Source organism: Sciurus vulgaris (genome assembly GCF_902686455.1).
Source record: "Sciurus vulgaris genome assembly, chromosome: 12".
Classification (NCBI taxonomy): Eukaryota; Metazoa; Chordata; class Mammalia; order Rodentia; family Sciuridae; genus Sciurus; species Sciurus vulgaris.
Window position 1 is genome coordinate 62,501,875 of NC_136473.1, and position 25,155 is coordinate 62,527,029.

A 25,155-nucleotide genomic window follows, 5' to 3' on the forward strand; every position below is an offset into this window, starting at 1 on the left:
GGAGGGGTGGGGCGTGGCGGGAGGGGAGGGAGCGGGAAGAACCCACTGCGGTTTCGGGCGGGGGAGAGCGCGAGCAGAGCCCAACGGAAGAGTCCAAGTCAAGGGACACGAGAGGAAAGAGGCTCATCTGGTCCCGGATCTGGGAGAGGACACGCGGTTTAGAGCGCCCCCAAAACAGCTTGACATCTAACAGAAGGGGAAAAAGTAGAGAGTGAGGCCTCCCGGGCCCTCCCAGAGCAGAACTCTTTGTCACAATGTGCTGAGACACCAGGTACCTGGCCCAAAGGTCCAGACCGGAGGAGACGCCTCTCCTGCTCCCTTGGGAAGGACCGCTGCTCCCAGTGGGCGTTCCTTCCCTGCTCACTCCATTCCTGTGCTGATTCTCCCCTAACCGACCTCTACTTCTGAATGACACTACTTTTTAAAAGTTTCACCCTATCGTGTCATTATCACCCCTACGCCAATGGCTTCATTCCTGGATGCCACATTTTAAGGTTGAATGACTTGTGGAAAAGACTTAGGATCATGAATAGCCTGGACAGCACGTGCTAAAAGTTTAGGAAACTGGGGACATTTAACTTGGCGAGGGAATGAATGTATGTGGATCTTTAAAAGCATGTCAAGTTGAATACAGTCGTCTCAAAAGAACAGTCAAGAACAGGCACGAAAGCAAGAAAAATAAGAGCAATGAAGCGGAAGGAGGAGGGGAAGGCAAACTATAATGAAAACATGCACCATCATCGAAGCCCGAGATACATAAAGATCGTGGGACGGAACAGACCATCCAGGAACAGAACCAACTGCATTGGACATTTGGGATACAATAAAATTCACTTGGGGGGAAACAGACCTTTTAATAAGTAGTATTTGCATATAATCACATGGAAAATGATAAAATTGTTTTTTCTCTAATTATTCACAAGGATAAACTACAAATGGATAAGAAACCTGAATATAAAAATAGAAAATAAGCAAGTACTAGAAAACATTGGTTCAATTTTCTATGCATTTGAGTGGCCAAAACCTTCCTGATTATGTCTTAAAATCCACAAGCAAGGTGTAAAGATGATTACTTAAAAACATACAAAAAAAACCCTTGCCTGCCTGTGCTTAATCTCCCCACTCCCCCCATGTACTTTGACAATGACAATCCGAGAAAAAATATCTACAACATATTCCTCTCCAAAGAATCATGTTCCTGAAATATAAAGAGCATTATAAATAAAATAGGCAGCAAATCTCTACGAAAATGGGCTGAAGAAATAAACAGAGCTCAGGAAAAGAGATGCAAATAGCTATAAAATATGGAAACATGCTCTGCTTAGTTCCTAATGAACACAAGACAAATTAAACCACTCTAAGATACCATTTCTCACTTGTGTTGGCAAGATCCAAACATTTGACAACATACTCAGTAGGTGAGAGAATGTGGAAGACTACTGCACCCTCAGACACTGCTGATAAGTATACAAAATGAGACAACCTCCCTAGGAATGAAAGTTGGCGACATCTACCAAAACTGCTTATGTATTTACCTAATGACTCAACAATCCCACTTCCTGTCTTTTTTTCAGTGCTCCAGAGGGAACTCGGGGCTTCACGCACCATAGGCAAGTGCTCTACCTTGAGCTATATCGTCCCAGTCCTTCTAAAGTTACTGGGAATTCAACAAATGTTTAAAATTCATTTCTATAAAATTATGTCACCCAGGCATGAATTATAATAACAAAAGACGGTGACAAATGACTGAAACAACCACCTGTTCATTAATAACAGTTGTTGAATAAACCGAAGAATAGTATGAAGAAGAAAGAAAATAATTTTAAATACTGCTAAGATATGGTTTCCAGAATACATTTAAGAAAGAAAAAAAAAAAAAACGAAGTGCAGAAAAATATTTATACCATACTATTTTTATCTTAGAAAGTGAGAAAAGTGAATCTATTTCTTAAATTTGAGGTAAAACTGACATGCAATAAATTATGTGTATTTAAAGTGTGCACTTTGAAAAACTTTTCCATGAAATTGTGAAACCATCATGATAACCAAGATAATAAATCAATCCCTTCCCTCCAAAAGTCTTCTCTCATTCTCTAGGCAATTCCAACGTCTACCCTTGGTCACCCTACCTTCTTGCCCCCCACGTTCCCACACTGCCCACGAACAAAATGTCTATCAATAGATTACTTTGTATTCCTAAAGTTTTCTGTGCATGGAATAATATATTCTGTATTCTCTGGCTTCTCTTATTCAACATAATTTAAAATTAATCTATGTCACTTTATCAATAATGGTTCATCTCTTTTTATTACTGAATAGCATTTCATTATGTGTATATGCCACAATTTGTCTATCACCTATTGATGGACATTTGGATTTTTTCCAGTTTTGGTCTTTTATCAATAAAATGGTCAAAAACATTGATAGACAATTTCTTCTAGTGCTATGTAACATCTCTTTGGAGAAGAATGGCTGGAAGTCACTGGCTTCTTAAGGACATGGTCTTCATCTGGGTTTGTGTACATAGTGTACTTAATACAGGATCATATAGAAGTAGGTCACATGATTATGTATATTGACTTGAAGAAAGTCAAATCAATGATTTCTTAAACCATGGAATTAGCAATTGTATTATCTAATGACCTGTTTCAATATTATTTGATAGTAAAATTTCATTGTCTTTCATGAGAAAACGGGACATTCTTTCATACTACAGAGATAAGGGAAGCAAGTTCCTTAATAATTACCCCAGGTTCCCTTAAAAACATAATAATTACATTCAGTTACAGAATCATCTTTTTCTTTCATTAAGATGCTTTGGGTTGAAAGATAGTATAAGTGGCTGTTAGTTTGTAAGAATATGGGAGAGGACAAGCTGGGTATGGTGGCACATTTCTATAATCTCAGCAACACTGAAGACTGAGACAAGAGGATCCCGAGTTTGAGGACAGCTTCAGCAACTTAGCAAGCCCTGCCTCAAAGTAGAAAATAAGAAGGGCTGATGATGTGGCTCAATGGTAAAGTGCTCCTGAGTTCAATCACCATTACCAGAAACAAAAGAAAAAGAATATGGGAAAGGACAAAAGCAAATTTTTAAAGCAGGTTACACTTCCAAATTGCACAGTTCTTAGGATTAAATGCTTCCGGTTGCCTTTTGCCAAATGGAATACCTTGTTTTCCAAATAGACTTTAGAATCCTATTATCACCTGAGATTGTTTCTGAAAATTCCTTTCTCTGCAGGAAGCTTCTCTGCATCTTCAGCTTCTACCAACATTTGATATTTTACTTCTCAGATCTGCTGCTGTGGCCTCCTTTGTTCCTCCATTTGAAGACCTACCTTTCACTGTTTCCTTCAGGACAGTGGGTCTCAGGTGGCACCCAGGGCAGCAGTGCAAAAGCAACCCCCGCAGGGTGGACACTTTATCTGTTGGGTTTTGAGGACAGAACTGTGTAAATTTCTCAGTATCACTTGATTATCGATGAGGGGTGGAACCAGCTTGCCGTTACACATTCCCTTCCAAAGCACCATCTTGATACAGAATTATGCAATTGTAGGATAAAATGGAAATAGTGATTTGAGCTCTGAAGGGGGTGTTAGGACACAGGTATCATTTTACACTTGAACCAGCATGGGATTAGTATTTGAATTCTAAAACACCCCCCCAAATTTGCCTTTTGTATTTCTGTTTCAGGAGGAAAAGAATGACACAAGCTACAATTATTTTTTTTAATTTTTTAGGAACACTTAAATTTCTAGTCTAATCCAGGTGCTTGGTTGAAACCATTTCTATAGGTATTGCTAATTCTTCAGTATCTTGTATTTCTCTTGTGGTGCTAAATATTTTATATTCTTCAGTCATGTAAGATTCCACCTGTGTACATCACTTACGTTCTTGAGTTAGTTGAGCTCAGGAAGTTTTGCAATACATTGTAGAATTAGATGATATAGGGAAATGTCAGACACAGTAGAAGAGTTTGGGGTGATAGCCACAATAAGTTATCAACAATCATGTCATCAGACTGTGTTTGGCACAGGTTGCTTTATGACATTATGCAAACCTTTGCTTGTTCATATGCTTGTGATGATCAGAGAAAAGTGACACAATAAAAAACGTAAGGTCTCTGGCTTATGTAGTTTGTTTTAATTCCTTAGGTGCAGCTATCTTCTTGGAATTCAAACACTACAACCCTAAAATATGATTTACAGCACCCAGTGTTTTGCTTTCATGGAGATGGATGAGATTAAACCTGGCCCAATTGTAAGTGATACACATATAGGATTCATACTGTGTTAATGGTTACTAGTGCATGTTACCTCTTAGTCCCCCTTATCCAGAATGTGACATTGGAATAGATCAATCATCAAAATACTTTAAACAATAGTCTTTCTGTTGTGTTTACGGATACAAGAAATCCACTGAGTTTCAAAGAAAAATTACAGTTACTGACCAAGAAAGAAATCACTGTATGTTCATCGACATCAAACTTTGCATGAGGAATGATTCTGACATGAATAACCTGAAAGTAGTGTAAATTTTACCACTCAGTAGAAACATCATAGCTCTGTGTAGCATACTGTCCCTTCAGGAGGCAGGAAGTGAGCTGTAACATAGGCCAGTGGGTCCATTGCAAAGCAGTACCACAGAACTAAAGTCCAGCTGTCATATATGACTCCTTTGGATACAGGATTATTCTATATTTTGAAACATGATTGTGCTTTTCTATAAGTTGTGCAATTAATAGTGTTTTCCAATTTACCACTGTTCCTACCCTGCTTCCTGGAACAGTACTGCTGTGGTAGGTATGCTCATCTTCCAACTTAATACAGCAATAAGAATGCGCTAGAGTTTACACATTTGCTCACTTTTGTTCCAATATGCTCTTTCATTTGAATTAACTTCAAACTTTGAATTGGGTAGCATAGTACTAGAAAATGCTTTGAAGGGAATTGGACCAGTTATGGTCTGTCTTGTAGGCTGTTCCCTAGAGGTGACCTAAATTCACCCTGATCTGATAGTTCCGCTTAGAAATAGTGTGCCTTGGCCAGAGCAGTATCCCAAATGGGAGTGTTCCTCAGGTTGTAGCTGTGATGTTTTCCAGATAACCAAATTGTTTTCCTGAAATTGAACACAATTTTAGTCATGTTGATTAGTTGTTCTTCTATGTCACTTTGCTATTCTTTCCAATAATGATTTTTGGGTTAACATTGAAACCATGTCAGAATAATTGCAATTTTTTTCATGGGTTTATATCTTCTAAATCATGTCATCTAAAAATAAGTGGGTCAGATGCTAATGAGACACTGTAGTAATGACTGCTAATTTTCTGACAGATTGTGAAACCTTAAAACTTGCATACCTCATTTTTAAAGTGATGAGTATGCAAAATCTGGAAAGATATTCTATTTTTCTTAACATAGGTTGATAGGATTCCATTTACTTCCTATTTAGATCTATTGACATTCATCTCTATGAAATTATGCAGGTCATTAGCCTATTATAATTGGATTGTTTGCAGTACTTTTGACTTCCTGATGAGACATAAATAAAACTTTCATAGTACACGAGGTGGATATTTGATACTCAGTACATTAAGATTTGTGAGGGGCTTTTGTGGGTTAGATGTGGCACCCACACACTTTAACATTCACTCTTTTACATGAACAATGCACAAGGGGAATGCAGTGTCAGTACTTGGCCTATTTTTCAACTAGTGTAAAGCCTAGTCATACCAGCCAATGTTTGCTTTTTAAAACAAGTAACACTTGTTTTAGCCCATGCACTTCAAGAGATCTAGTCTTTATTTTCAGTTGTCTACTAGGTCCATTCTGTTTACTAAGTGAATGTTAATAAAAACCCTATGAGCCTGAAAGAATTCTCAACCAAATTGTTTTGTCTCTCATCTTGGTTGGGTTAATTTCAAATGCTAAAATAATTCCATCTACAATACTTCTAGGAAATGAAGCGTTTGCCTTAATAAAATGTTCATTCAACTAAAGCTCTGGAGTTGTCAAATCTCCAGACTGTAAACTTCTCTAGGGACAAGAACACCATCTTCACCATGTCATCTAGACTTTCCAAGGTGCTTGGCAGCACTCTGTACCCTGTGGAGTACTCAGTACCTTTTTGTTTGATGTTGCTAAAGAGATCTACAAAATACTCCCTTCAAACCTACTATTAAAATGTAGCAAAACTGAAAAATTGTTCTTTCTCTTTTCTCATAGACCATAACACATGTATATGAGAGTAATAATTTATATGAAGAAGCATCTAGCATCCTTCACATAAGCATGGATTAAATGAACAAATGTATTTCTTCAGAATTAAAGAAGTTTAAATTGAACATTATGAATAGCTTAGTTTTAATTCAGGCCTGCATGAAATGACAAAACAAACAAAAAAAGTGATTGTCTTGAAGCAGTTCACACAAAATACTCCATATCTCTCAAGTTATTTACATTCACTTTCCATTGGGGAGGGGGCTAAAATGAGCTGCTCAATAATAACTATAACTGTAGTCATAATACTTTCAGGCTAAAACTCTACTTCTTCACCAATGAAATAATGTTAGCAACTACACCCAGAAACAATAAGCAGAAGAGGAGTTCTGAAACTCATCACTTTTGAGACAGAAAAGTTTGATTGAAACAAGGGACAGTATTCTCTATACCATCTGTATATGGGCAGCTAGTTCGGGCTTTGCTACAGAAGCGCTACACTCAGATGGATGTAAGGGAAGGCAACTATGGGTGGGTTCAGAGCTACTCACATAAACTACATACAATGCTTTCCATCTTACTAACTGAATTAATACAAAACAAAAAAAAAGGCTTTAAAGGGAAAAATACTATTGTTTTGAATAAAAAAATGTTTACCTTTCCTGTTTGATTATCTTCCTACCTGGTTTTACCTTTATTTAAATATGATTTTTAAATTAGAAGTTACATTAGCCCGGTACAGTGGCACACACTTGTAATCCAGGGGCTCCGGAGGTTGAGACAAGAAGATCATGAGTTCAAAGCCAGCCTGAGCAAAAGCAAGGCCCTAAGCAACTCAGTGAGACCCTGTCCAAATAAAATACAAAATAGGGCTGGGGATGTGACTCAGTGGTTGAATACCAGAGTTCAATCCCCAGTACCAAAATAAATTAGAAATTATATTAAGTGCAGCATTGCCTTATGTCCTTAGGAGGTTAAAAGATATGCTCAAAATTGGTGTTTGTGACTTAAATTTTAATTTTACATGGTTAAAAATGGCATATGCTATTACATGAAATTTTCCTATTATATACAGCTGCTTCTGTTCTTGTTATTAAATGGAAATCATGTAGATTGAATTCCTCCTGGAGGACTCATGAATTCCTTTTGAATTCTGAGTTATCGTCTTTTAGGGATTCTTTCTAAACTAGTGTCTTTAGTAGTTTTAGGATAAAGAGATTTTGTTTCACATTGAAGCTTTTGCTCCCTTTTCAGAATACTCTTAGTGAATTCAACAGAACAATGATATGTCACGCTCTAGGTTTCAATAATCCTATTACTTCCTAGGACTTAAAAGAATGGAAGAATGTAGCGTGGCAGTAAACAAAAGTACCAGTCTTTTACAATGTTAATTTCAACTAAATCTTTAAATTGCGGTAAAAGTGACTATAATTGATAGTACAGCTGTTAAGGTTACTATAATTGAATTACAGCTCTGGAGAACTAGTTCTTAGAAGAATCGTTTTAAAGATAGTAGTTACAGGTTCAGGACTTTAAATATGGTACAATTCCAGATTCTGAGCCTTAATTGATTTTTCAGTAAAAGTAGCAGTGCTCAAATATTCATTGTAAAATAGTATCTAACAAAAAAAGAATTTAATTCAGCCCATAGTTGCTGATTGAAGACACATCATAAGTCAGAGTTTCAATCATTCTTTCTTATAGGATTATACTCTTGTAATTTTTTGGGTCATATTTCTTGAAAATCAGGTGCAAGGTATGGGAAGGAGAAGAGACTACATTTTAAAAAGAAAATGCCTTTATTTTTTATAGACATGATGTATCACTTTGATTTTGCTGTTATACACCCTTAAAGCAATAATGGCAAACGCAGTACAACTTCAGGTAGAACAATCCTTGCTGCTAATGTAAACTCATTCTCAGATAGGCAGTGAGGGTTGGAAAAAAGCACATGAATGTGCTATAAGTAGAACCACAGACTTCTAGGGGTAAAAGAAATCACTTGTAGAGTCCACAGGTGAACAAGGTCCAGCTTCCTTAACAGTGAGCAACAGGGAATGTGCTGCCAAGTCACTGTCTTCACTTCTGACTCTGAGTTTACATGCTTTCCAAATGGCACAAGCCTCATGACAATCTAATGAATCAACAGACACTTGAGGAATATTAATAAACAATTTTTTATTTACTATCACTACAAAGAACATCAGCAAGAAGGGAAGTACGTTTAGGACCTTTGAGTAAACATTTTTAGCGTAACAGTCTGTGACCAGATATTGAGAAAAAGATAAAAATCAAGCTAATAAACACCATTGCTCTGTTTCAACTGGAATACACTCAAAATAGGATAATGGAAATACATGTTCTTAAAGCATTTCCACAGGAAATGTTCATATTTTATGACGTTCTAAATCATTTAGCAATTATATATGCTACATTAACTAAAACACAGGTATTCCTTATTGCACATTTCAAAGTTGGAAGGATACTTTAGCTTAAGAGGTGATCATTATTTAGAGGGGGAAATGGTAGTTTTAAATTTTTTGGCTCAAAAATGCATACTGCCAAGGCAGCTTAGTTCTAAAAACAAACCCTTAAGACTTTTGGATTTCGAAGTCAATAATCCCTTAACACAATGAAGAATGCACAGTCCACATTGTGACTAATGTCAGAGGTCATGGTTATGGGCTCTGTTTTAAAGCCTGCGAACAGTCCTGGCTACTGCTCTCAGAGGCAGATGAAGGCTCATCTCTAGAGCCTGAAGGTGTCAAGTCTCTTGCAGCAGGTGATGGTGAGTAGTCTTGGGGACCATGGCTTGGGGGTGGTAATCGGGTACCAGGAATGAAGTACTCTCTCGGACCAAATGAACCTAAAGGTCTAAGTGGTGTGGGTCCTGGTAAAAATTCCCGAGGGTCAAGAGGCAGATCCCGTTTTCCAGGTGGAATACCGGGTGCATATTCTCTTAAGCCTAGTGGTGGACGCACAGCAGGACCTGGAAAATAAAAAGGAAGTTATGAAAATACCCATAAATGTATAAATGAGGATGATTTCAAGTATGTTAACATAGTTTCTTATCATTTCTCCCAAGTCTAGAAAATCAAGTGGTGACATCCTGCTTTTACAGGAGAGGCAAAGTGAGCTTGAACAAATTTTGCTTACAGCCTATGGTCAACCAGCCATGAAACAATGTATGAAGGATTAGTTCTACTTAGCTCCAGGCTTGTCACTTTTGTATCCCCACCATATAATTGCAAAATTATTTCTATCTCAAAGACCCCATTTAAATTTGAAAGTACTATATACCATGACAAGAGGATAGTTTATGAAATAAGAACTTCATTGCATCAAAGAAATTTTGGTAAAGGAAATACCACTGTCTACTACTGTATCAATTAAAAATTCATGGTGTATTTCAGCATGGACCTTATACATGCCATCAGAATCAAGGTGCATACCCTCCTGGAAAAGGCCTTCCACAGCCACCTAATTCAACTCAGCAACATTTATGAGGTCAGTGTTAAATCCTTAATACTTCTCTCTGACTTTTCTCAAGGTGAGGAGGATTTGACTTTTTTTTTGCTATGTTCTGTAACCTCTTGCTTATGCTTCTATCATGGGTGGTTACAACTTTACGTTGTAGGCTGTACATATCTGTGACATATTCTGTCTCATCCACCCTTCCATCCATTGCGGTACATATCCACTGATTTCCAACAAATATCTGCACAAGTAATATTCCTGGTCTTCCTGTACATAGGCCCTTTCCTTGTCTATGAGAGATAGCTACTTTCTATCTCAGTATAAGATTATGTAGTGCCTGCCCCATGTGCCCCAAGAAACTGGAGGAAAAGCTAAAATGTACTCAGCTTTGTTCCTGCACTGTAAAGCCCAGAGACAGCAACTATTTTAGCAAGGAATAGAAAGAAAAGATGAATATGATTTACAGGTCAATCAGTAGTGTTCAGATCATCATACCAAATGGTGGAGGAAGTGGTCGAGGCCCAAAAGGCCCACCAAGCTGAAGTGGCGGTCCATATCGAACAGGTGGTGGTAGGGGCCCTCCGACAGGAGAGCCCATGAGAGATATCCCTGGGAAAGGAGGGGGCCCTTTGGTAGCCATATTAACCTGTAATTTAAGATTTGAAAGCAATTAAAGTTTTAAAACTCCTGTATATAAAGACAAAGTACCAAGCAGGTAAACGCCAAAACCCAGGACAGGCACCTGTCCAGAGAGCACCATCAGTGCAACAAAACTCTACCACTACCACACGTTCCCATCGACCGACAGCTGACAGAGGTTAGAAGGATGCCGCAAGAGCGAGCAGTTTGTGATACTGATTATATCTGCACGGGAAAGGGAAAGGCAAGAAGACTGGCAGAAGGTATTAACAGGTGATTTCTGACCAGTACGTCATGCTCTATACACTACAGCCGATTTCAAAGGGAGCCCCTCCCCCACCACAGCTCTTTCATCACAATAGCTCAAGACTTGCATATTAAGAAGTTACAGAACATAATGAAAACTCCATTCTCCATGCATCCAATAACAGCTATTATTCAGAGTATCTTTGGCAAGCCTTTCGTATATCATTCAAATTCCCAAAACTTGTAGTGTCTTATTTTAACTAAGTGGGAACTGAGGCAATTTTGCTGCAGGTCACAGTGCATGTAAAAGGCCTGGCTGGAACTCAATGCCAGGTTTGCCTCTAAGCTATGTTCCTCCCACCTCTACTCCTCTCTCTCCAAGGGTCTCTACTCTCTTTAAAGTCTTCAACTGCAAAGGGGTTTAGGAGCATATCTAAGCTGCCCATAGATAAAACGATTTCTCCAGCAATGTATATTCCTGGAATAGACATACATGAACTTGCAAGTATTTTCCAATACTATGCTATATACACAAATGAGGAAGACAAAGCTTTAATATCCAGTTTCATTTACTGTACTGCTTATGAGATATTGACTACTTACTATGAGAAGTAGATTGGAAACTAAGAAACTAAATTTTTATTTTAATACAGAGCAGCAGAAGACCTACTAGACATAATAGCTACACAAGTTACAAAAGAATGCACTCATGTGAACAAATGAGTCTATTGCTTGAAACACTATTTCACTTCCAGAAAATCTGTTACCCATCTAATTTAAATCACTCAAAATCAGGTTTGCCTCCTACTGTACAAGTGGGGGAACTCCTAAACAGCATACTCCCAAGGATAATAATGATGAATTATGTAATGTATAATGAATTTACTTTGCCTTAGACATTGAACACAAAATAAAATGTGAAGTTGGAGTAATAACTTTTCACATTCTGTAGTTAATGATGGTTACACACACTTCAGCAACACTCCCAAGTTAAGGAGAAAAGTAAGCTCAGTATTGCATGCAGTTTAAAGCAAACAAGGTCAATATTATGCTTCTCATATTCTTCACAGAAATACACAAAATAGAAGCCATGTTCAGTCCTCAACCTCTAAGTACTTACTGCTATTGGATGCTCAGCCAAAGAAGTAACAGTGGGAACTGAGGGGGCCTCGGGTTCATGGGGTATGGTTTGCTTTTCAAAAAAACAAATGGGATAGTACAAATAGAACACAAACAGGGATGAGGAAAAGAGCAAGTGCTGTAGGAAAGCTAATGTTCCTGTATGACCTCATGATTCACAATGCCTGTAGAACTTACTTTGCCCTCATCCATCACCTTGGCCGGAGAAGAGCTCCTGGAGCTGCTGTTCACGGGAGCTGGACCACATCCCGGGTCTGTTAGAGGTCAGAGAATGAATTTAGAATTCTTCCAACGTGAAAAGAATAAAAATCCTGCATCTACAATCCTAGAGTGTTTAAAATGACTTGGTCCATTACCAGAGGCAAAGGGTTTCCCAGATGTCTCAGAAGACCATCGAGGACGAGGTAAATGCCCATCCATTGATCCTTGGGAAAGAAAGAACAGAGACCTTCCATGTATTTTGCAGAAGAAAGAAACCAATTGTGGACAGGGTAGGGTTCAAAAATAAGTAGAAAGCAACATTAAAGACTGGTTACCCAATACATAAGTCATAATTTATGTAGAGACTTAATTAAGTAAAAAAAGAAATGCCTTGGACTGGAAGACCAACAGAAAGCCCTGCACATTAAAACTCTCCTACTGAACTTCAAGCTATAGACTTGAAGTATGTAGGCTGGCTTTTCTTCAGCCTGTATAACCTGACTTCCAATATTACCAATACTATAGACATATTTAAAATTGGAAATAAGACTCAGTATTTCATAATACTATAATGACAATGGAAATATACATACTGCATAAAGTTTTAAGGCTACTTTTAGAATATTTGAGAAAGGAACACCATAGAGAGTTAATTTGAAGATAAAGGCTTACATTTCACAGTGTAAAATTGTAAAGAAAAATAATAATACAGGGACCTCCAGGAAAAAAAAACGTTTTCTATTCTACAGCAGATTTTACAGCACACTATTTATCCAATAAGACAAAATAAGAAATTTTCTTCTATATATTTTACAGGCCCACATTCTGTAATGTTTTAAATAGAATACTCAAAGGAGAAAAAATTAAAAAAAAAAAAAACTCCTGAAACAGTTTATTGCAAAGCAACATGTGAACGCTCACCAAATTCACTTCTACCCATATCTCTTCGATTAAGAGTAGCAGAGACAGGTCTCCCAGCTGGCTCTGCTGTCAGTGGAGGGGAACATTCTCCACCACTCACAGGGGACGGGCCAAAAGACCCATTCTGGCTCAGTGGACCTAAAGACAATGAGGCCTGGTTACCACTTAAAAGCAGCCTTTACACTGCCCGCCCTTTAGTAAGTTATTCAGATTATCTCATAACCATTACACACAGAAATAAAAAGTAATTTACATACATTCTGCACCAAGAAATAGTCTACCTCCCTTTACAAAGTGCTCCCTACCTCTCCGGGGAGGGTTTTGTGTATTTGGTCTTCCCGCCATTGGTTTTACAATCACAGGTTCATCTTGCCGCATTGCCATCTTTTGGGTCATTTCCAATAATCTTGAATATTGAGAAAGAATGGAGTTAAATGTGAAACAGTAATCTACTCCTTCTTAGATACCATCTAGCATAGCCTTAAACACTATAAAACATACAGGAAGGTATCAAAATCACATACTTGTGTCTCAAATTAGCAGCTTCCCTTTTCTCTTCAGCTATAGCTCTTTCTGCAGCACGAGCTTTGAGCTATTAGAGAAAGAAATATTCAAATTCGGTTATGGTAGGCTATACAGAAAATAAGAAAAGGGAAGAAAAGTCTTACCCAGTTATCATGAGCTTTCTTCTCATGAGTGGCAATCTGAAAAAGACAACACATTAAAAAAAATGTTTAGGGACTCATTATACTAGCCTATAATGGTCTGTATTAGGTATCAAAAAATTCTGCAACTACACAACAGTATTAATCACTACCTGATTCTTAAATGAGCGCTCTGTTTTCTGTAATTCTTCCTCCATTTCTTCAATTCTCCGCCTAAAAATTATACTTGGTTTTATTAGTCAAAACAATTGAATAAAATCTGAAACAATCTGACCATGTTCCCTTTACTCTGTCAGCTATACTTTTAAAGACTTCATCATACGTAAGAAAAACATTTTATATAGTTATACAAATCATGTGAGATCAAAACTAATATTCCAGCCAGGTGCAATGGCACACACCTGTAATCCCAGTGACTTGGGAGACTGAGGCAGGAGGATCACAATTTGAGGCCAGCCTCAGCAATTTAGTGAGAATCTATGCAACTTAGACCCTGTCTCAAAGTAAAGAAAGGTCTGGGGATATAGGTCAGTGGTAAAGCATCCCTGGGTCCAATCCCCAGGATCAATAAATAAATAAATAAATATATAAAACCTAATACTATCTAATTTCTTTCTAACTTAACTGCGAGAGATTCTGAATTGATAAATTATAATTTCCTTAACTGTTCATCACTGTATTCTCAAATAATTTTGCTAGGTATATCTTCTTCCTTAAAACATTTCTTTTTAAAAATTATACCCATAGAAGATTTCACAGGTCTATCAAATGGCACATTAATGGTTTTAAAACATCGCATAGCAAACTGCTTTCTTAAAGAATTACTCCAACATACAAAACCCTCAGAACTGTTTGCATGAACCAAGTTCCCATACGGTCTTGCCAGCATTTGGGTATAAGTCAATTTTTATTAACATTTTTCATTTGTTCAATTGAAATTTATTTTCTTCTGTGTGAATTGAATGTATTCATATCCTCTCATTATTTATACTCCTGTACTCTTTTCTTCTACATCATCAAATCAGATTCAAAAGAAAGCTAACACTAGAATTCATTAGACATTTAACTCACTTGTAAGTTTTAACTTCCTGTGCAGCCAAAACTGCCTTTTCATCTGCAGCTGACAGCCGCTGTTCTCTTTCTTGTCTCTCATACTCTTCTTGACTCAGTTTCCTAAAAATAAAACCAGTTTTCAAGTCAAACTTTCTCTTTTCCCCTAGCAGTGTGTATGACTGCTCTATTCAAATGTCACTTCCCACCCTTCTCTAAAATGCTTAGGATTATAAAATAGGAAGGAATTCAAACCTACAATTTAGGAAATCAAAACTGGCAAATCACTTATATTTTCTAACTTCTGCTCTTAATTCTTTAATTATCAGTAAATAAAACAAATGTAAAAACAATATGTACTTCAAGGGCAAGTCTCCTAGGCTCAAGATGATGAAAACTCACTTTACTTCTAAGTGGAAAGTCAGGACTGATCAACCTAACACAAACATATCAGGATAAAGCAGGGGAGAATTCTTTGTCATTTCTGCCATGGCTAAGTACATCTTTGTCATGCAGGAATTTGTTTCCCAATCCAAGACTGGTACCAAGATAGAGTCAGCCAGAGAGAAAGCGTTTCTGAACATGTCTTCTAACCATAAAATTCACCACAGAACATTTTCACACTTTAGACACCTATTTCAAAAGAATTGTGATTAAGCAAAAAGGCAAATCTGAGTTCTGACAATATCTCCCAACCAGACAAAGAATCCAAACTGACCCATGATCAGGATATTATCTATTGAAAACAAGTTTTAACTTTGATCATGAAAATCAAGACATTCATCTACTATAACAAAGGTAGACACATTTTACGGTTTAAAAAATACTTCCTGCTATCCTTGTACTGCTTTAGCCATAGTTCCAGTTCAAAAATTAAGTAACTTGAAACTTAATTTCCCATGAATCAGAAGGAAAATTAGAATTATAGTAACCAAATAGAAAAGGGGGTTATGTAGTCTTTTAAAACTGATCATTTAATTCTTCAGCAAATACTTTATAAGTGTCTACAATATACTAGTTACCTTAAGATGCTAAAGAGAAAGGAGCTCACTGTTTAAGATATAAACGATGACACAGGCTGGGATTGTGGCTCAGTGCTAAAGCACTTGCCTAGCATGTTTGAGGTATAGGATTCGATTATCAGCACCAAATATAGAGAAATGAATAAAATAAAGGTCTATCGACATTTTAAAAGAAAAAAAGATATCTATGATGACTAAGGAAATATAATAATTTCCCCGACACTTCCTTAAGAAGGAATGTAAAAAAAATTGAGTGTTAAAGGAGAGAGAATTTTGTTTCCAATGATCAATGAACTAGCCTGAGAGCACTAAGAACAATCAAACCACCTTGAGAAGAATGCACAGAATGTGTTTGAAGGGATCAGAGTTGGTAAGGCAGGGAAGATATGTGTATGTGGCCAAGATCCATTAAAAAAGGAATCTCAGAATTTCAATTAAGACTGGCATTTAAGGTACTTTTCTTTTAGGTTCACCCATGCATTGAAGATAATACAAAAAAAAAAAAAAAAAAGAAGATAATACAATGAAAGAAAGAGTCTGAACAAAGCCTTCATCAAATTCCTGGGCTCACAGAAAAAAGTGTTTAGGGCTACAAGTAAGGGTGACCCCAGTAAAAGCCCTAGGCTTTGGGTTAAGACTAGAAAGTACTGCATACTTAAGTAAGGAACAAATTATTAAAAAAAAAGCAATACTGAAACACTGAAAGAACAAAAGTCATTTTTGAATGATCTTAATTGACAATTAGGTTCAAGTGACAATCTTACTGAGAGTAATTTCAACTCTTTTCTATAAGAAGATAACTTCAGGGGCTAGAGTTGTGACTCAGTGGTAGAGCACTTGCCTGGCATGTGTGAGGCCCTGGGTTCAATCCTCAGCACCGCGTATGAATAAATAAATAAATAAATAAAAATATCCAATGACAACTGAAAAACTTTGTTTTAAAAAAAGAAGATAACTTCATTGTCTTAGGTCTCAAATTTCATCTATAATTATGACAACATTTGCCAGTCAAAACTGACCAGGCAGTCCATAAGATAAAGTTCCATGAGCAAACTCTAACCAAAAAGGGAACTCCCCAAAGAGTTATCACACATGTTTTAGAATCACTGTGACTTTACATAGTCCGGAAATTAAAGTCCAGATCATGAATTTCATCACAGAATTAGAAACTCCAAAACTAAGAAATAAATGGATGTGGTGGCCTACCTATAGTACCAAATACTTGGGAGGCAAGGCAGAAAGATGAGATTGAAGGTAGCTTGGGAAACGCAGTGAAACCCTGTCCCTATGACAAGAGCAAGGAAGCGGGGGATATAGCCAATGGTAGAGCACATGCTCAATGTTCTGCTTTGAGCTTGTCATACCCACGAACAAAACAAAAAACTGAAAAAGGCTGGGGTTGTGATTCAGTGCTAGAGTGCTTGCCTCACACATGTGGGACATTGGGTTCCATCCTCAACACCACATAAAATAAATAAACAAAATCGAGGTATTGTGTCCATCTACTACTACAACAGTATTTTTTTAAAAACCTGAAATATAGTAACTGAAATTAGTAACTCATTAATGAATGATTTTAGCAGCAGATTTGAGAAGTAAAATAAATCTTAGCACTTTTAAGCTAGGTCAGAAGTAAATATCCAGAATGAAGCAAATTCAGAATGTGGGAGGCAGGGGAAATCAACTTCTAACATGTTTTACTGAAATTAGAAGAGAGAATGAGATAAAATTAACTTTTAGAAAAAAGACCCCAAAATTCAAGAGATGGTTAGTGGCCCCGAGCCGCATAAATGCAAGAGGTAAGGGGGTGTGGGCAGGACTACACCTAGGCACTCCCTGATACAACTGTTAAAAAGCCAGAGAGAAATGACTACAGGAACTAGGGCAGGGGTGAGACATTTGACAAAGGAAACAACAATGATAATGGACTCCTGAAAGAAAAATTTTGGAACAAAAGATAATTAACTGGCTCTCTTGAAAGTGCTAAAACTACGGAACAGTCAAAATTCAGCAACCAGAAGAAAGATCCTTTAAAAATGGAAACTGGTTTTAACTCTGAGCAGGAAGCGTAGAATGTCCACCTACTATAATACAGATTATAAAGGTAGCAATATTTAATGGATAAAAATGCTATTCTCTGTTTAGCCTTATACTACACTCTGATACACTCATCAAACCTATCACTAAAGGACAATGTTCAAACAGAAGGAAAGTAATTTCAAAGGACCAACAATGTAAAATGAAGAAATACAGAAACTGTAAATATGTGCATAAATTGACTGAATGGTGAATGAACGTCTTGTGGCGTTTGCAGTATATGAAGTACTCACATCCATTACCACGACAGTATCTAATCTAATCCAGGAGCTACTTAAAGCACAGAAATAAATAAATCTTTTATTCTATGTCAGGTTTTTATGAAGTTCAGGATATACAGCATGGTCTTTAAATTATAAGATGATGAATATAACAATCTGTGATTACACCAAGCTTACACAGGGGATGAGCAAAACAAAAATATTTAAACTATTCAAAAGATACAAGAAAGAAAAAACTGGTCATGAAATAGAAAGATAATTCTTCATAAACTTCAGGCACATATTGACATGGATGGACTTATATTTTAGAAAGTCCACTCAAGAGGTTGTAAAGAAAATTAACCAGAATTTGAAAGAAGTCGTATAAAAAACTGGAGAATGAAGACAGGTGATTAATTAGGTAGTAACAAAAAAGATGACCCAGGCATGAGCTAACAGTGCCTGGGGATGAGTAATAGAGTACAAACCACAGAGTGTGAATGAATGGATTTTGCAGGAATTGAAGAAAAGAGTGCTACATTTGACTGCATCACAAAGATAATCAACTGCCATTTAGGTCATTCATATTACTAGTAGGGACAGAGAAAAAAGGTGTTCTTTTGAAAAAAACAAGTGATGAAACAAGAAATGTTTCTCTGAAGCCAACCAAGCATTTAGCACAAAATTTTGAGATTCTAAACGAGTTGCTTGGAGAGCACTGAATTAGAAAAGTTAAGGGTAAGGTTTCAATGTTTACTGGCATTAGGCAGTAGAAGTCAAAAATACCTAAAAAGAGTTAGGTCTGTAAGGTCTGTCTTTGCTTCACAAGACAAAGATTGTTATATATATATACCGAAGAATAAAATATAGGAGCAAACACAAACAAAATCTGATACAAACAACCTAACCTTGTTAGAGTATTCAAGTATTTTTGTGTATTAAAAAGTTCAAATGAACTGCCAAAATATATCTTTCCAAAGAAAACTACCTCATTGAGATGTACATTTGAGAAGATTAATATGTAAATATATACTAAAAAGAAGCACTTCTGTAATCAGAACTGCTAAGGTCCTCACCACAGTTAAATTGTTTAGTGTGAACATCTGATATTGAAGTCCAAAACTTACTATACCTTCAATAACTATATATTATTCCCTTTTGAAGTTTTCATTGTGAAAAATGCCATCCAAATCACTCAGGATTTTAAAGGTCAAGAAATAGAGATACAAGTTCAAAACTTATTAGAATTACATGACTGATCACAATGAAAGGAAACAAATAGTGGTGGGATAATAGAAAGCATCTGGAACTTCAAAAGAGAGGTATTTCCACATCAGTAACTGTTAGTACCAGTTAGCCACTCCCGCTTCATATGAATCTGACTATTGGTTAGATGGAAAGAACAATGCAAGTAATGGGACACAAACCACAAAGGAAAAAAATCTGTATTTATTACCACTGGAAGAAACTGCAAATACTCTTTAAAGAAAGATAACATTATCTGTATTAGGTCACACAGTGATTACAATAACAAACAATGAAAATCTTACTTTTGCAGAGCCATCTCCTTCTGCTGGTACAATTCATTTAAAATCTCCACTTTCTGCCTCAGAGTTTTGCACTCATCTTCCAGCCCAGTTTTAGCAGACTGTAGTGAATTGCGGTCATCTTCTAATTTCTTTATTTGGTCTGTTAAAAGATAAAACAACTGATCTCTATATGTGTACAAGGACTTGAGAACTTCTTTGAGGGGGCAGTGCTGAGAAAAATGAGAAGCATGAGAGCAAGAAGCCATTCTTTATCTTTCCATAAGATTTTGAGACTTCCCAACATAAGGCAATTTCATTTCCAGAAGAACCCACCTTCTAGGTTACACTTTGTGGACATTGAGGCTCTTAGCTTCAGTTGTAAAAGTTTTAGATCCTCTTCAACTACTGATATTGCAGTTTGTGTCTAAAAATTGCAGAAGAGAGAGATACTCTTAAAAGTGAGGTGCAGGAAGCATTCACAGGCACTATTGGACTCTTACAAAGAACTATACCCGAGAGACGTCCATCAGCTGCTTAATTCGATTTTTCACCTTTGCACTCTGGTCACCTGAAAAACAAAAGATGTTAATTGCGTTTCATTGCCTTGCTTTTTACTCTGTATTCTCCCAACTTCCCCAAAGTAAACAATGACCATGTTCAAACACTGAAAGGAAAAATCAATAGAACAACTGAACTGAGTAGATTCATTGACTCTTAAGAGAACTGTAGGCTTAGATTTAAGACAAAAAAAAAAAAAAAGAATTCCCAGTTTGTGCAATAAAAATGTTATCTGTGCTACACTTGTAATATAAAAGCCTTTCTTCTTGCTCAGATCTGAGCTCAGTGAGCAAATAAAATCAAGTAACTGTGTTATTCAGAAAGAGTCAATCCTGTACTTTATCCTTGAATCTATCAACAGGTGTGGTGTAAAACACTCTATACAAGCTATATACAACACGAAAAGAATATATGGAAATATTTTCCACAGCAGTAAACACTGCTACCACTCCCTCTAGCTTCCTTATACCCTCCAGCCTCTGTTCTCACAGCCTTAGTTTAAGGCTCCAACCACCTCACTACTCTTAAAACTGCCATGTGCCTTAAAACCACAGAGCCATAGAGACGATGAGTATCAAAATCAAGTATCACCTGCATAAAGTTGAGAAACAAACATGTCTTCCTGTACAAAGTTCAATACCTAGAGGTTGAAGACATGGCTATCGCAACTGTGGTGTACTTACCTAGTTCTCAATGGGATGGAAAAATAGTCACTGTTCTTCACATGCCTATTGCTACACTACACCCCAGCAACCCACCTCTGCCAATGCAACAGACATTTCTACAGATCCAGGGAGATGCACCTACAATTCTGCACAGAGCTTAAGAAGAAATTCCGTCAGCTGAGAAGTGGCATCTGTGTACTTAAAGACAGGAAAGCAAAAAAGAATTCAACCTCCCTGAGACCAATCTTACCTCCTACTTCTCCATTGGCTAGTTCATCTGACTCATCTCCTCCTTCATTTTGACCCTCACATTCCGATTCACACTCTATCCGATTCAACTGTGTGATACAATTAGTCAAAGCCTAGAAAAGAAGTAAAAGGTGGAAGAGTCTCTTAATTTTAATTCGGAAGTTTTCAGGAGAATTCCCAAGACCAAGCATGTATTTGCAGAATAAACTTACATTAATATTATCATCTTTGTGAGTAAGAGCTACTTCTAAATCTTTCTGGGACTTCTCAAATGATTTTATTTGCTCACTGAGCTCAGCATGTGATTTACTCCAGTCTTCGATTTCCTGTTGCAACTGAAAAGTCAAAACATGTGAATTCCTATGGGTTAGGATGGGGTTTTGCCCTGGAGACATCAGGACCACAAGATGTAGACAGGGAAATAGAAAGCCATACCTCCTTGGTAGCCTGTCAGTAAGGGTTGAGACCTCAGTTAAGGAAGAGGGAAGAGTGGCCCCAACCCTCAGAGCTGCAGTAAGAACGTCAGAGCTGTCAAGGAAGTTGACCCTGTTGATTGCATTCCCCAGAAAATTGCTGCCAATTCAAATCACTTCCTTCCAGTAAGAATGGATGGGCATATGTGACTGGCTACTGAATTCAGACTCCTTATCATATAACCTTCCCTTGGCCCGTGAAGAAGTAACTACTCAAAAAAGGGTTATAAAATACTTAGTTTTCTGCATGAAGAATATTCTTTGAGGCTATCAAGTTAATAACTGATTGATGTTTGATAAGAAAAGACCAACACATTAAGGACTGAAATAAGCTGTACAGAATAGAAAATCCCAAACACATGGAGAACACATATATGCACTCAATTTGGGGAGAAAGGTTTAAATTTGCACATCTAAGAAAAGGTCTTGCATGAATAATTCCTTACCTTAGAAACAAATCCAAGATACAAGGTAATAATATTCACTTCCCAAGCTTACATTATGTATGACATCAATTTTTCTTTACCTGCTCCTTTTTCTTCTTAAGCCTAGAATTTTCTTCCTGAACCCGATGGCATTCACACTTCACCTTCTCTTCACTAAGCTTAGCTTCATTAAGAGCAATTTGAACCTAATGCAAAACACTACAGTTAGTGAATTAATTCCACAGAACAAAACAAAGTTATACTTCCCGAACCAGACATCATGTAGCTCTCATTTGGTGCACATTTTAGTACACCTTAAAATTTTGGTCTTCCACCAAACTAATATGTAGTATTAATATCCTGTAGCACGTGTTGGCAAGTTTACCTCTGAAAATTCTGAAGCATTCATTGAAATAACATCCTTTAACTTCTCTATAGATTTCTTGTTTTCTATTATCTGCCAGGTGAAAATAGAACACAAAATATGCATGAGGATTTCAGTAGAAATACTGATATACATTTTTTTTTTTTTGCTGTACTGGGGATCAAACCCAGGGCCTTACGCTTGCAAGGGAAGCACTCTACTGACTGACCTATCTCCCCAGCCCAGAAATACTGATGTAAATATATACATACGCCGAAAATGATAAACATGACAAAATATATTTCAACCCATCCCCTTACATTTCAGGTAAAAGCAGGGGATTCAGCTTTGTCCTAAGCAAAAAATCAAGAACTGAAAGAGACAAGGGAAAATGAAGTCATAAATATTTCATGGCATCCACAACCTTCCTGGTTATGAGATAAAGTAGTAGATAACCAGACTAAAAGGTCAAAGTACAGAAAATGAAAAGGAAATCAGTAAATAAAATTTTTAAAAGTATAGAAAATTACTCTTTTAAGTACACCACTTCAAATTAGTAATTTTTTTCTAGTGATGGAGAAAAAAGATTTCCCAAGATCATGTTAAAACTCTCTTGCCTGAAGTAAAAATGAAAGAATCTAAGGGAGAATAGACAAATCTCACATACAGAAGAATTCCAAAAAATTATGAAGATATTTGCTCCTCCAGGAAGTGGAACAGAACTCTTCACTCTTTGCAGTGCCTGGGATTGAATCCTGGGCCTTCTGCATGCTAGGCAAGTGTTCTACCATGAGCTGTATCCTTAGCCCTTAACTCTTCATACTTTAACTATAGACTGTACATAGTAATTTACAAAGAATAGGTAAGGGATTGGAAGAATCCCAGTGGAGAAATCTGGTGAACACTACCTGAGCTAGGTGATCAAGCTTACCTGGGGGTGGGATATTTCAGAACACTCTCGACTATCTTTGCAACTTCTATGTTATTATAGAACTATTGTAAAGTAAAAAGTATTTTAAAATAGGATGCTGTAAACAAAACAATATACAAACACTGTTGAATGGGGCAATAGATTCTGCATGTTTCAGAGGGCAGAGCAAAGCAATATGAAAATTACCCAGGATTGAGGACACAAATATTTCCTAGGCCCATAAAAATAATTTGTTGGATCAGTACTGAAAAGTTCCACAAAATGGGCAGAAGGGGGTTCAACTTCCCTGACTCCTAATCTGACTTTACTTAACACCACGGGGAAAGTCCATCTGAACCAATTCTACAAAATACTTCAAAAGCCAAATCACACTAAAACCTTACCAAGTCCTGATTCTTGACATTCTGTTCTCTCTCAGATTCTAACATAACATGAAGACTTTTAGCTCTGTCCTCAAGAATCTCATTAGTTTCTTCAAGTAGCTTGATTTTATCCTAGGAAATCAGATGTCAAGATTAATAGTTACTCATTACATTGGCTTTTGAGTTTAGAATGTAACTCCCATAAAACCAGGGATTTGTACCTTATATTTCATTGCTTCATCAGAGAGGACTATGTTTTGTTTCTTGGTTTCCTGGACATGTTTCTTTGATTCCCTGATCTATGTAAAATAAAGTATTCAGAATTAAAAGATACATATTATAGTGTTAATAAAACTTACTTCCAGGTAAGTGACCCCTTCAGAAGAAAGCAATACTTAATACATCTGATGATTACTTAGGACTTGGATGGTTAGTATGAAATAATGAAACAAAAATTTAAAAATGATTTAAAAATATCTCAACTATAAAACAGGTGGAAATGATTCATGGTGGAACCAAGGGGGAAAGAAAGTAGAAAAATTATTCTACCTTCTGTTCATAGTTTGACAATTTTTGCACCAGTTCTTCATTTTCTTTCATGATAGTCTTTAACTTTTCAGAAATTTGCTGTTCAGTAACTAAAAAGGGGGAAAATCCACAAGATTATTACAATCTCTAAATGAAATTCAATTAAATCACCTAAAAGCAAAGACATGTCATCTGGCATTATGAAGAAATACTTTTTTTTTTAAATTGCAGATGAACCCAGGATCTTGTGTTTGCAAGGTAAGCACTCTACCAACTGAGCTATAACCCCAGCGCATGAGGGAATACTTCTTTGCATAACAATTATGCCTTTAAAAAGTAATCTAGAGTTAATAACAATAAGGGTGTGAAACACTATGAAAATTTAACAAAAATATAAGAACAATGATATTTCAATTAAAGCACATTTCAAAGATGGGAAATACAGTAAAATGTTGTAGTTTGATATTCTTCCTTTCTTGAAACACTTTCTTTTCAGAAAATGGAATCATTTCAAATTTATGTAAATGTTTGGCAAGGAAGAAGAAAATGAAAGCATACTGACTCACGTTACCATTCTCTTTCTACTCCAACAAATTATTGAATGTATGATTAAATCATTAGCACAGAAATACTGTTTAAATGTAATACCTCTGTTCACACTAATATTGTATTACAACAATATTCAAAGTGAATATGTCCCAATTTAAAACTAATCATCTTCTTCCCACAATTTGTTCCTCCTCATCCTGTATCTCACTTGGTACCATCGACATATACTCTATTATGCAAGGTAGCATCCAAGGAATAGTAAAATTTTAAGGAGTTAAAAAAATAATAGGCATTGAAAATCACTCTATCTACTTCTAACATATATAAAACACATCAAACACAAATACAAAGGGTTATTACAAGTTACAGAAGGCTAAAAATTTACCTTGATATACTCTTTCTTTGACCTAAAAGAGAAAGAAATAAAGATTAAACTTGATGTCATATATCTGCTTAAAAGAAACAGAATCAAAACCAAATGAGAATATAATAACTGTCTGGTTCAGTATTAAAAAATAAGTAAAGGAGAACAAACATTCTAAATTTAATTGGTAATGATAGTTCATAAATAGCCTCTGTCATATAAAAATACTAAGGTATGTATCTTATGTCACAGTGAATATATATATATATGTATATGTATATA

General features: G+C 36.5%; 1 protein-coding gene across 29 annotated transcripts in view; it reads right to left on the reverse strand.

Moving 5' to 3' along the window:
- MIA3 (MIA SH3 domain ER export factor 3) overlaps nucleotides 1-25,155 on the reverse strand; it is a 79,894-nt gene that overhangs the window by 19,722 nt on the left and 35,017 nt on the right. For 7 of the 29 annotated variants that reach the window (XR_013758215.1, XM_079106778.1, XM_079106765.1 and 4 more), the window contains exons 8-17: nucleotides 24,895-24,916; nucleotides 23,982-24,070; nucleotides 23,654-23,731; nucleotides 23,454-23,564; nucleotides 22,161-22,232; nucleotides 21,877-21,981; nucleotides 21,090-21,212; nucleotides 20,879-20,990; nucleotides 19,918-19,973; nucleotides 19,739-19,829 (exon numbers count right to left, since the gene is read on the reverse strand). Coding sequence is in view for 23 of the 29 variants with exons in the window: in XM_079106778.1 (XP_078962904.1) it covers nucleotides 19,739-19,829; nucleotides 19,918-19,973; nucleotides 20,879-20,990; nucleotides 21,090-21,212; nucleotides 21,877-21,981; nucleotides 22,161-22,232; nucleotides 23,454-23,564; nucleotides 23,654-23,731; nucleotides 23,982-24,070; nucleotides 24,895-24,916 (859 nt within the window). In the remaining 6 variants the exon portion in view is untranslated. Of the gene's footprint in view, nucleotides 1-8,376; nucleotides 9,208-10,190; nucleotides 10,342-11,700; nucleotides 11,773-11,897; nucleotides 11,975-12,076; nucleotides 12,146-12,842; nucleotides 12,981-13,077; nucleotides 13,249-13,366; nucleotides 13,435-13,510; nucleotides 13,547-13,659; nucleotides 13,721-14,578; nucleotides 14,681-19,426; nucleotides 19,566-19,738; nucleotides 19,830-19,917; nucleotides 19,974-20,878; nucleotides 20,991-21,089; nucleotides 21,213-21,876; nucleotides 21,982-22,160; nucleotides 22,233-23,453; nucleotides 23,565-23,653; nucleotides 23,732-23,981; nucleotides 24,071-24,894; nucleotides 24,917-25,155 lie in introns of those variants that run through there. The other 22 variants (XR_013758213.1, XR_013758216.1, XM_079106769.1 and 19 more) reach the window with 14 other exon arrangements.